At 42.7% G+C, this 13,674-nt stretch overlaps 1 protein-coding gene across 2 annotated transcripts in view; it reads left to right on the top strand.

Annotated features, from left to right (window-relative positions):
- Positions 1 to 13,674, top strand: part of LOC101936531 (vascular endothelial growth factor receptor kdr-like) — a 184,969-nt gene that overhangs the window by 40,107 nt on the left and 131,188 nt on the right. For both annotated transcript variants that reach the window (XM_042851029.2, XM_042851031.2), the window contains exon 2: positions 12,680 to 12,776. In XM_042851029.2, coding sequence (XP_042706963.2) covers positions 12,680 to 12,776 — 97 coding nt within the window. The remainder of the gene's footprint in view (positions 1 to 12,679; positions 12,777 to 13,674) is intronic.

Below are 13,674 nucleotides of genomic sequence, written 5' to 3' on the forward strand. Positions count from 1 at the left end.
ACACAGAGTAGCGATGTCTCTGTCTTTATTAAGCTCTCTGTGCACCACGGTGTCAAGAAGGAGACAATGGCTCTGATTAATGAGTTGGTGCAGTTCAAGACCAAGTAGTCTTGACCTAGCACCGCTTTCTGTGGCCCCTTTCCATAAATCTGTAATTGATACAGTGATCAGTAAGAGTCAGGAAAGCGTATGGCGTCGGCTGCTGGAGGAGTTTCCTCCAAGCAGGTGTGGTCAGAATGTGACGGCTGCATTTCTAAAGCAGAAAAACAAAGGGTGAAAGGCCCTGCTAATTAACACGGGGCTTCCAAACGTCAACACCCAAGGCAATTGAGTGACCCCTCCAAAGGGCTGCTGTTGATTAGAGGAGGAAACCAGCGTGAGTGACCCTGTGGCAGTTTGTCAGGAAATGCTGATGCGTCTCTGGGTAAGACAGTGTTACAGGAACTCAGCAAAGCCCATGAGAACGTATCTTATCTTTAAACACTGGCTCTGCTAAGCAGTTGTTTTTACTGCGATACAGTAGATCTCCCATCCACTTGGGACGGATGATGTTATTTTTGTTGATGCTGGAAACATTCACACCCAAGCTACTGTCTTTAGCTGAGCCGTACCAGGCGTCTGTTTGTGCAGCACAGAAAACAAGAACAGGTGTGGACTACACTGCTCACGAATCAGCTAAACTAATACTAACTCCCCTGGCTGGGAAAGTCAGCAAACCTATTGCTTTGCCCATTGACACAGCTCTGGGATCAGAGTTTTTATTGACAGCTTTTTAATGGTCTGTAAAGCAGATCTATAGATTGTTTTCCTCTGCTTTGAATGAATTACACCTCTACCCCGCTATAACGCTGTCCTCAGGAGCCAAAAAAATCTTACCGCGTTATAGGTGAAACCGCGTTATATCGAACTTGCTTTGATCCGCCGGAGTGCACAGCCCCCCCCCCCCGAGCACTGCTTTACCGCATTATATCCAAATTCCTATTATATCGGGCTGTGTTATATCGGGGTAGAGGTGTAGTTAACCTTTTCTAGGAACTGGATCCATAACTTTGGGCCACATATTGCCAAGGCTCTACCCACACACACTCTTTTACACTCGCAGAAGTATCCATGAATATGTAAAAAGAACAGGAGTACTTATGGCACCTTAGAGACTAACAAATTTATTAGAGCATAAGCTTTCGTGGGCTACAGCCCACTTCTTCGGATGCATGTGGCTCTCTGTGTTCTGTCTTATACATTTCCCCTAAAACCCTCCACAAAACCTAAAGGTTCTAAAATTGTACATGTTGACCAATTTTCCTGCCAAGTTGTTTTGCTTCAGTGCAGGGAAGAATGGTCTCATGGACAAGTAATTGGACTCAGGAAACCTGGGTTTGAGTCCTGGCTGTGCCAGAGACTCCTAGTTTGACCTTGAACAATTCAATCAAGTAATCCCTCAATTGCTAATCTGCTGCATGTATGTTGTCCCATTTTTCCCACCTCTTGTCTATTTGAATTGTAAGCTGTTCAGAGCAAAGGGCTGTTTGTTTTGTGGACATACAGAATCTAGCTCAATGGGGCACAGATGTTGGCTGGGGTCTATGGGCACTCTTGTTATATAAATAATCATAACAACACAGCTTCCTAGGGCAAGGCACATTGCTTCTATTTGTACAATGCCTTTCAACTCAAAAAAGTTTCAAAGTGCTCTATAAACTGCGTAGCACTCCGTTGATTTCCCATTGAGCCCTGCCAGCTCCAATTGATTCCCATTGAGTTATGGGTATTCAGCACCTGTGAAAATTCACCACATAGACCAGATGTGTCTTTAAAATCCACGATAGACCTGTGTTTGCAAAATCTTCTGTCTAGTGATTGTAGTGTGAACTCACTGGAAATGTGGCTTCATATTTTATGTGACAAACAGAAACTACCCACTGCTGGTGGTCTGCCTGCTTGTCACACCTTACACAATCCATCGTGTACTTTACCTCTTTGTAGCTAGTCTCCAGGTGAACTTGGTGAGTAGCCCTCGTCCATGTAACATACCCCTGAAATCCGCAGGATATTAGGTACCTGAAACATTAAATTCATCTGCCAGCCTGCTGTCTCTCTTCATACCTGAAACATTCAGCAGCAGCCTGTCATTTAAACTATGGTGTATAGAAAGCTTTAATCACGGGCCTTTTCCAATGTGGCCACAATGGCATTACCTTCTACTGTCAGAGGGAGGTTCTCCCAGAAAGAGTCACAGAAACTTACCTACTTGTCAGCACCCAGCTTCAGGATACTGCATCAGTCCTGATTTTCCCAGGGAGCAAGAAAGAGGGCAGGTGGATCAATGGTCAGATGATAATGAGAGCAGAGCTCTACCAACAGTGTCAGAGGTGCTGACGAGGCAGACGGCAGTGAGGGCATACAGGTTGACACAGGTGACGTCCGTTGCTCTGGTTCAGAGGCCCATCTCCACGGCCTTTATGGCATTTACTGAGAAAGGCTTATCAGTGATCTTCCTTAGGAGTTTTCTTTTACAGTCAAGCCCTATTTTGGGAGGCTATTAAGTAGCTGCGTTGCCTCTGTATGCTTGGTACTGGGCTTCTGTTTAAAAATGTGACTGTTTCACGTGCCTGAGAAACACGTGCATTTGAAACTTCTCGGGCCTGCTCTGATGGTTTGGCAGGTTGCTACTGACTGGCTCTCACTTCTTTAAGGAGTTTTGTTTTCCGGGCTTGTATTTTATTTTCACATCACCTTTGAGTGGTTTTCCCCGTATTGAAGAATCAGGTGATTGATGATAAGCACGGTTTAGGCAGCATACAGAAGGGTGTGGGTGCCAGCATCAGGCATGCAGGACATTTATTACACTGGTAAAGATCTGAGATAAGTCACCGTCTAAACCATACCTCCTCTAACTCCTATGACATTCCCACTATACTATTGTCTTTATCATAAGCTTTGAATGCTATGCTGCGAAATCTTTAGGAGACAGTGTTGTTCAGCAGGGCAATGTGCACACAAACTAATATTGCTTCTGTTATTTGTATTACAGCAGCACCTAAAGAGCCCCATTGCACTAAGCACTCTGCAAACACATGGAAAAAGACAGCTTAAAATCTAAATAGACCAGGCAGACAAATTGAGTAAAATTGTCCCCAGTATACAGATGCAGGATTGAAGCACAGAGAGATGAAGTGACTTGCCCAAGGTCACCAAGGAAGTCTATGCCAGAGTCAAGAATTAAACCCAAATCTCCAAAATTGCTCTGTTCAGTACACTCCCTGTGAAGCTCTGACACTGGCTACTGTCGGAGTCAGGATACTGGGCTAGGTGGACCATTGGTCTGACCCAGTAAGGCCGTTCTTATGTTCTCATCTTTTGACCACAACACCATCCCTCCTGTCTTTCAGATGAGGTCAAAGCCAGTAGTAATAATACCATTTAGTTGTGGAAACTATGTGTTCTGAATGGAGAAGACGAGGCATCTCACCCTATTATAAGTTAGTATCTGATTCTATTATTGCCAACCCCAAACATTAAAAAATCATCCCCCCAAAATCATGAGATTGGCATAAATAATAAGATTTTAAAAATTGGGAGGAGAGGTTTTTATTTACCTTCTGGTATTTTTCAAGGTCATCTTTCCAAGCTTTCTCCATTACCACAAGGGCTAGAGAAACTTACTTTAAAAAAAAGAAAAAGAAAAAAAAGAAAGCTGAGATTTCTTCATGATCACATGGCTTCAGGAGCTGGGGATTTAGTAAAAAATAGCAAATATTGTGAGACTCCTGATAAAATCATGAGAGCTGGTAGCACAGCTGTTCCTTGCCTTCCTGCGAATGGTGACCTTGAACCTAAATCCACAAATGATTATGGATGTTCGGTCTCCATGCACACAGCTATTCATTGAATAGCAGAACTTCCTCACTCAAGTGAGAGTAGGGTCTCCTTTGGTGTAAATTATGATCATTAAAATACCACTGTAAAAATAACACCTTATTACACATCAGTGGAGCTCTCTCAGAATCAGATTTGCTGACTTTTCTGACAAAAATATGGTATGTTGCTTTTTACTCCAGTTAGCCTTGCAGAGGCAAAACAGCAGTAGGAGACTGAGCTGCCATCTATTCTGTCTCTTGCATCTCCAGTAGAACTACTGCCATGCTATGCCTCACCATGCTCTAACTGCAGGATCTTTATTTACTGGTGATGACACTCAAGCCAGAACCCAGGATATTATTTTTACAACCCCATGATGTTGTTTGCCCAGTCACTTTTCAGAGCACAGCCACATTTCTAGTCTACACTTTAACTTTAAGAAGTACTTTCTAATTTTGATAAAAGGATGAAGTCACTTCAGGATAAAATGTCTTAGGGTTAAAAAATAAAAACCCAAACTCTTATCAATAATTAAATTAAAAGAAAACATTAAACATATATTTTCCTCTTAAATCAACTTTGAAACTATCTGATTTTCAGTGATTTCTAGAGGGACCTTATACTTTCTAGGGCTTAATTCTACAAAGACATACATACGAGCGTAATTTTACACATGGATAGACTATTGAGTTCAAACATGTGCATAAAGCTATTTATGTGCATGAGTCTTTGCAGAATAAGGGTCTTAGCCCTAAAATGCTTTATGTAGCTGTCAAGATAGCAGCCTTCTGTCTGATTATTAATTATTCTTTGTCATCTGATGCAGGCGTTAGACCATCTTTTATGTCATGGTTCACTTTTCCTTTCTTCCTTGTGCTGAATTACATAAAAGGAACATACAACTGTAAGAACAGCCATAATGGATCAGACCAAAGGTCCATCCAACCCAGTATCCTGTCCTCCGACAGTGGCTAATGCCAGGTGCCCCAGAGGGAATGAACTGAACAGGCAATCATCAAGTGATCCATTCCCTGTCGCCCATTCCCAGCTTCTGGCAAACAGAGGCTAGGGACACCATCCTGCCCATCCTGGTTAATAGCCACTGATGGACCTATCCTCCATGAACTTATCTAGTTCTTTTTTTAATCCTGTTATAGTCTTCGCCTTCACAACATCCTCTGGCAAAGAGTTCTACTGGTTGACTGTGCGTTGTGTGAAGAAATACTTCCTTTTGTTTGTTTTAAACCTGCTGCCTATTAATTTCATTTGGTGACCCCTAGTTCTTGTGTTATGAAAAGGAGTAAATAACACTTCCTTATTTACTTTCTCCGCACTAGTCATGATTTTATAAACCTCTATCATATCCCCCCTTAGTCATCTCTTTTCCAAGCTGAAAAGTCCCAGTCTTATTAATCTCTCCTCATATGGAAGTCATTCCATACCCCTAATCATTTTTGTTGCTCTTTTCTGAACATTTTCCAATTCCAATATATTTTTTTTGAGATGGGGCGACTACATCTGCATCCAGTATTCCAGATGTGAACGTACCATGGATTTATATAGAGGCAATATTATATTTTCTGTCTTACTATCTATCCCTTTCTTTATGATTCCCAACATTCTGTTCGCTTTTTTAACTGCCGCTGCAAATTGAGTGGATGTTTTCAGAGAACTATCCACAATGACTCCTAGATCTCTTTCTTGAATGGTAACAGCTAATTTAGACCCATTTTATATGTATAGTTAGGATTATGTTTTTCAATGTGCATTACTTTGCAGTTATCAACATGGAATCTCATCTGCCATTTTGTTGCCCAGTCACCCAGTTGCGAGAGATCCTTTCGTAGCTCTTTGCAGTCTGCTTGGGATTTAACTATCTTGAGTAGTTTTGTATGATCTGCAAATTTTGCCACCTCACTGTTTATCCCCTTTTCGAGATCATTTATGAATATGTTGAATAGGACTGGGCCCAGCACAGACCCCTGGAGGACACCACTATTTACCTTTCTCCATTCTGAAAAACGACCATTTATTCCTACCCTTCGTTTCCTATCTTTTAACCAATTACCAATCCATAAGAGGATCTTCCCTCTTATCCCATGACAGCTTATTTTACTTACGAGCCTTTGGTGAGGGACCTTATCAAAGACTTTCTGAAAAATCTAAGTACACTATATCCATTGGATCCCCCTTGTCCACATGCTTGTTGATCCCCTCAAAAAATTCTAGTATGTTGGTGAGGCATGATTTCCCTTTACAAAAAATATGTTGACTTTTCCCCAACAAATTATGTTCATCTATGTGTCTGACAATTTTGTTCTTTACTATAGTTTCAACCAATAGTACAACCGCTTGGACTGGAAATTGAATGGCAGCCTACACACCTATTCTACCTCACCACCAAAATGGACATATGGATCCTTTAATCAGATTTCATATTGACATTAGCGGTCACTATAGATGCACATATTCAATCTCTCCAATCTCATCTGCACAGATGATGCTTAAAATCATAAATTAAAAATTGACTTGACCTGTATAACAAATGATACCTTTGTTTACAAGTGAAAGATTATTACAAGTGAAAGAATTTTGGACATAATTTTCTTCCCTTTGCAGTTACTGGATTACCTTTTGCATTTGAGTCAGCTTGGTTTCCAGGCACTTGCATAATGTGGTTGTGGATGTGTTTTCAACATCTAGAGCAATGTTTTTAAAAACTCCCTGGAAACAGCATGATGCAGTGGCGAGGATACTGGCTGGGAGCCAGAAGAAAGCTGGGTTCTGTTCCTGGCTCTACCATTGACTTTAGGCACAGTCACATCCCCTATTTGTGCCCGTGTCCCCTCCCCACCATGTGTCTGTTTTGCCAATCCCAAGGGATCAAAAACCGTTCGATTTAAAAAATAATTATAAATGTGGAGTTCTTTTTATTTATCTTCCAGTGCTGGAGCCCTTAGGGTTCACATTTTCAAGCTCTTTTCAACCATGAGATCAAGAAGCTCGCTTTTTTAATGAGATGTTTACTGAATCACCTGACTCCTGGGAGTGGGACTTTAGGAAAAACTACCAAATATCCTGAGACTTGTGATAAAGCATGAGAGTTGGTGGCAATGCCTTGGACTGTAAGCTGTTCGGGGCTGGGGCTGTCTCTTACTCTACGCCTGTACAACACCTAACATAATGGGACCTGACCACACCCACGTGCTACTTGTAATACAAATAAATCATTATCATGCTAAGATGGTAAAACCCTTTTCTTTTAAGTGCTGAGCCTGGACTAAATTACCCAGGACCCCAATCATCTCCCCTCACATCTGCATGCAGAGGGAATGCTGTACAGAGATGTGGCCCTCGCTGTGCAAAAGGGATGGGGGCCAGCCAGTTCGGCAGTGTTGGTTCCTCCCTCCCATCCCAGACCCCAGGAATCTGTGCAAGGGGGGGGAAGTAAGAGGGGACCAGGCCAGCCACCCACTCCCCCACCCAAACCCTGCAGAGCAATGAATACAGGCTGTATTAACTTCACTGCAGTTCCCCTCTGCACTGTGTACCCACCATTAACTCAGGGAGGAGAAGATGGCAGGAGCAGTCACCAGTGCTGATATGAGTTTCCTGTTGCTTTTATGTATTGTATTGCAAAATGGAGACAGGTTTCCTGCCTCCTCTTCATTGTAGGTTTGCTCTGGTAATGAGGTGGTTGGCATGAACACTTGTTATTAATGTCATGACCCTTGTACTCCTAGAAGAAGGACAAGAATTATTTACTGGGCGAAAGGAGAATGTTATTCTAGGCCCAGATTCTGCAATCTGAGCTGGGCGGGCAGAGCCCGTTGACTTCAGCAGGACTCTATTCAGGTCCAGGGACAATCTGCCCAATCAAATTGGGTTGTAGAATTGAGGCCTGTGGGAGTCACAATGGAGCCTTTTAAGGGAGATTCTGTAAGTGTCTGGTTGACATTTTTGATTGAAGGTGCGTGGGATTAAAAAAATCTTTTTGGTAAATGCTGAGAAATTTATTGATAAAGCCATAAAATCTAAATAGCTCACCTGAATACACTGAGCAGGGCAACAATATAATTCACCATGTTTCAATAAATAAATATGCAGTGCGCTGGACAAGCTTCCTAGGACTTTTAAAAGCTTCTTCATATAAAAGCGAACATTGAATTAACTTTGACCTGACAGGACTTTCGAGGCTAGATTGCTCAACCCTAACATCAGTGGCCCTGCTCCTGTGAGTAAGTGCTTACCAGGGAGAGTAAGAGCTGCATATCTCACCCCTAAATTCTGCCACCCGTCCTCGAGCTGAGCAGTACCTTATTGCCACAAGCTATCTCATTGTTGGTATTGTTCAGTGTGAATACGGGTGCCAGAATCCAGCCCTAACTAAATAAATATTAGGATGCAGTATTTGGGGAGCGGGGGTTCAGGTATGTTTTGTTAAGTATGACTTAGCTTATTTGCCCTGCCACTCTCTGCTGGAAGTTGCTTTCATAATTCCACTGGCTTCTCAACCCCCTGAGCCTCTCCAAATAAATAAATCAAATATTAAAATAGGGTGACTCCCATTCTTGTTTCTCACCATGTCTTGTGGCAGCCCCCGGCCTTGCCTCCAAGAAAAATGATCTCTTGGCCAACAGGGCAATGATCTGGAAAGTGGAAGCAAAGTCAGGCCCTGATGGGACTGCAGGAGGGATGTAAATTTCATGAGGAGTCACCTTGCCAGTTTCAGCATCTGGTGATTCTAATTCAATGCGGCTTCAGTTTTCCCACTGGTCCACCCTCTTCAGTTCACCTTTGATTTTTTTTCTGTCCACTCTCTAATATGGCTTTGGCAAGTAGGAGAGGGCACACGCTGTGTTTATAATACCCCTCCTGTTCCCTGGCTGCAGTCATGAAGTGTGTGTGTGGTAAGGATTTCCCCCCCTGCATGGGGGAGAAAAGCATTGAAATTACACTTTGTTTATTCTGTTCTTCAGCTTCCTGAAGCCAAAACAAACTCTGTGAAAGAGGTAGCTCAGCCACATAAACACTGTAATTGAAAAACACTTTTGTCTTTTGCAAAAACATTTTCAAGTATTATGAAAACCTTACAACTGCCTTGCTCACCAGTAACAACAGCAGCTCGGATCTAATCAGCAAGTGCCAGCCAAGAACGTGCTGATGGTATTGCACTACAGAGCCAGTACAACAATGCTGCATTCACTCATCAAAGGTGAAATTCAGTCTTGTGCACAAAGCCAGCATAATGCACCACTGAAGCCCCATGTTAGGCCTCAGAATCACTGCAGGAATGAGAGGGACCAGGTGAAGAATTAAATTTTTTATTAAAGTTAATGTTTAAAGTCAAATTTACACAAGTTAAGAGGGAAGGTACTGTACATCTGGGGTCAGGCTTGGGTTATGAGGGATTACAAGTATCAGTTACAAGGTTCACAAGCAACAGAGGGTCCTGTGGCACCTTTGAGACTAACAGAAGTACTGGGGGCATAAGCTTTCGTGGGTAAGAACCTCACTTCTTCAGATGCAAGAAGTGCATCTTGCATCTGAAGAAGTGAGGTTCTTACCCACGAAAGCTTATGCTCCCAGTACTTCTGTTAGTCTCAAAGGTGCCACAGGACCCTCTGTTGCTTTTTACAGATTCAGACTAACACGGCTACCCCTCTGATACTTGACACCATGCAAGGTTCACAAGATACATAAATAGCACATAACCAGCATAGATCCAGATTGGGGTGAAGGAGTTTTTAAAACGTCAGTGGATATGTGATCTCAGGTACGCCACCCATAGAATGTATTAGAATCCAAGTCAGTATTGGTGTAGTGAATAAGGAGATAGGTGGGGTGCATCCCTTGGTTCATCAGGGAAGGAAGGAAGTGGTTATTTCCCTGACCGGTGGTCTCGATTACTCGACCTGGTACTGACAGTGTCCTGTGATGTGTTCCATGTATACGTCTCTTGACCTGATGGTGTCAGACACCATGAGCTGTCTCATGAGCTGGGCGTAGTGTCAACTGACTCCGCACGCTCTCAGCACCGACTCGTTGTGAGGATCCCACGCGCACAGGGCTCCCACGATCAGGGTGTGGATCTGGACCTCGTAGCCCTGGGCTCTCAGGGTGTCGACCAGCGGGGTGTATTTCAACCCCTTACAAGCTTGGGTCTCGTGGAAGGCCGGTGACCTGTTTTCGAATGGCACCCTGACGTCCACCATGAGGATCTTCTTCTTTTCCGCGTCGATCATGACGATGTCGGGTCACAGTCGGCTGGTTACAGACCCAGTATTGCCAACTTGCCAATGCCAAGCAGCAACTGGCTGAAGCCCCCATGTAACTAGCCTGAGTCACGTTAGTGGCTATATCCTGAGAAAACCAGCTAGATACACACAGGACTCAAATAAAGCTCAGATAATTAAATGACAAACTGAAAAATATTTCCAAACCTACTGGCCACTGACAGGTTGTTACTGGACCGGCTGTTATTGAACAGATAAATGTGTTGTCTTAGAGGAACTGAAGTAGCTGAAAAGTGGATCTGTAACAACAGGCGTCAAGTTACATAGGTGGGCGTGGTTATGCAAAGGACAAGTTAGCCACCCCCATTCTAATAACTGGGTTAATACTCAGAGCATGCTGAGTTTGAATGAGATATTTCCAGAATACGGCGCAAACTCCAAACCGAGTGCTGGGGCAGTTAGTAAAAAATGCTGGGACACGTTGCCTCACAAACTTTTTCTCCTGAGCCCCTACTGAACATGACACTGCACAGCCTGTTATTGTTTAGGAATAACTTTAGCCATTACTGCAATTCAGCCCCCTCTGGAGTGGCACACAGCAGTTATTGTGCACCCATGACATTACCTGCTGTAACAATTTTCAGACAAAGAAGTGAGCTATAAGTGAAATTGAAGCTACAGGGTAGAATGCAAAATTTGGAATTTGGCCAGGACACTGGAGCTTATATAATAACTGTAGTCATACAGAAAGTGCCATGGGATCTCTAATGACGACAAGTGGTCAAGACCTTGGTTTAATGTCTCATCTGAGAGGGAGCTTGCAATTCAGGAAGACAGTTGGTATCACCTGCTGAGGGTTTCTAGCAAAATGTTTTTGAGTGGAGCCGTCTTTAGAAAGCAACATTTTTAGAAGGCTGGAGCTCTGGGGTATTAGCTAGCCTCTGCTGAGTTTCTGATGGGAATTTGAATAGCTCATGAAGGAAGCCAGATTACTGTAAGTGGGAGTGAGTCACTCTTCATGAAAGGAACATGCAGTGCTGAGACCATTTCACATGAATTTTTTAAAAGAGAAATTTGGGAGTGGCAGGAGGAAAATCACTTTTTCATCAGCTGAAAGCTCTGTTTCTCTTTGTTCGATACATTAACATCACTACACTGCTGAGTAAAATGCCTTTGTTATAAGCCAAGCTAAGGATTTCTGGCTTAACAAGTTCAATGTGAGGGAGAAGATGAAGAATTGAAGTGCATACAGGGAAAGAAAACATAAGACTTTAATGTCATAGCTCTGGAAAATGAGAAACAAATCTAAGCATAGTTGTGGTTGTGCTGATTACTCTTCCCTCAGTGTGGGCAAGGCAACTGATCTGGCCAGTTTCACTTTTGTTTCTTGTCAGTTTCACTTTCTGCAGCTGTGTTTGGCTTCATAGCATAGGAAGGTGATGTTTACATTTATTGAAATCTACCATGAAAACAAACATTTCAATCTAGGCTAGGTCTCATAAAAACCCTTTTAAAACAAAATCTAACCTTTGGACCTTGAAATCAGTTGGCAGGATCACTTTAAGAGTTCAATTGAATGGCAAATTCTGCCAAAGAGAGGAGCAGCAGCAAACATGGGTTCTTCTCTGCTCTGCCAGTGACTCACTATGTGACCATGGCAAAGTCACTTCACCTTTCTGTGCCTCCATTTCCCCATCTGTAAAACCGGGATAATAATGTTAACCAATCTGTGTAAACCGCTTTTAGATCTACCTTTGAAAAATGTCAAGTATGATTTACTAATACTGAGGAGGCAAAATAAAACATACTCTTAGCATCCTCACTGCCAGTTATTAGAGAGCCCTAGGGAATTTGATGGTCAGGATAGCATCCAGTAAAAGCTGATGACTGCCCTATGGAGAGAGGTTTGCACACTAGCCATGTGACAGATTGATGTTGGTGACAGGACCACAAACACAGCTGCAAATTTGCCTTATGAAACAGTGCTATACTCTGCAACAATAATGCCCCCAAACAAAGCAAGTGTCACTGCCGTATTTGTGTCTATTACTCAGGAATACTGCCAGTTTTGTCGTTGTTGCTGTTTTTTAATATACTGGATATTGCAGACTTATAAAGGGAAGGCAGTTGCTCCCCAGAAATTTTCCCCATGAATGTAGTTCATTAAAGGAAAACATACACTTAAAATGTCTTGTGTGACAATTTGAATTATTCACTGAGGGCCCCATGCACTCCACTTTTATGTCAGTGTAATGGAAATGAATAGACTTAGTCTAGCCTAAAACGGGAGTAACATGGGGTAGGTCCACCTCTAGATGAAACAGGAATGGGGAAACAAATGTTATTTTCAGACATTAGAAAAGATATTGTAAACACTGGAAAGTAAAAGGGCTAAATTCCATTCTCACTTAACCTCATGTAGCCCTTGGCTACAGTGGAGTAACATGAGTTTAGTGAAAGAAGAATTTGGCCCCAAAGATATGAACTACAGAAAGCTTCCCTCATATTCAATTGTGTCTGTTCTAATAAATGTATCCCCTGGAAAACATTCCTAACTGTGTATTTTCTCCTTTATTTTGGCTCAGGTCTTGCTCTGGAAGAACTGCTACTGAAACCAAAGTTGAACATTACAGAAGATCAAATTGTAATCAATGCAGGAGATTTCTTTGCCATAACATGCAGGTGAGGTTGGCCCCAGCACTGTCAGATTTCCCTGATATTTATTGGCTGCCCTGGCACAAAATAACCCCAGGATCAAAAGGGTACTCCTCAGCCACAACTGGAGAGCTTTTGCTATATCTTTCCCTGACATGCATTTTCATGTGGAATAGGATCTTATTTAGTATAATAGAATGGAGGGGAGAGACCTTCTTCAGATCAATAGGACCCTCTACATTGCAAATGGGCGCAGTCCAACTCCCACTGAAGTCCATGGTAAGACTTCCATGGTCTTAGTGAGTGATGGATCATATCAGGAGACAAAGCTCATTTTCGGATACTGAGGATTTTCGGATAAGGATTTGCCTAGCTAAGGTTCGAATTCTCTCTTTCACGCCATGTGTGTAAATAAGAGACGGACTTGTTGACCACAGTCGGTAATCAGCCCTCTCTGTGTATACAGGCTGACCCCAAATGCTGTCTAGCCTATAAGATGACCATTAAATAAACAGCAGCCAGCATATGTACATTTAAAGACCCATCCTGTCTGAATATATCATAGCCTTTAAATGAAAGATAGCCAGGCCTCATAAAACGCAGACTGTTGGTTATAAATTATGGAGACTTTTCACCCATTGACACAGTGTGCAAAACGTGCAGGAAAAGTGCCAAATTTGGGCTCAAGTCTTGCATTCATGGGAAAATAAGCCTTGACAAATCTGGGTTGTAAAGTGTTCACTTGCAGTCGATTGGCAGATGACGGGAGTAGTAAATGCACAGGGAGTTGGGGAATTTTCAGCTTTGGGAAAATACAAGATTAGCCCCGCTGGATCAGACGAGAGGCCCCGGAGAGGGTGGTATAAATCAGGGTAAGTAATTGTGAATGTGATTTATACAACAGGAGGACAGGCTTGTAGCAAAA

This window comes from Chrysemys picta, chromosome 9, assembly GCF_011386835.1.
Source record: "Chrysemys picta bellii isolate R12L10 chromosome 9, ASM1138683v2, whole genome shotgun sequence".
NCBI lineage: Eukaryota > Metazoa > Chordata > Testudines > Emydidae > Chrysemys > Chrysemys picta.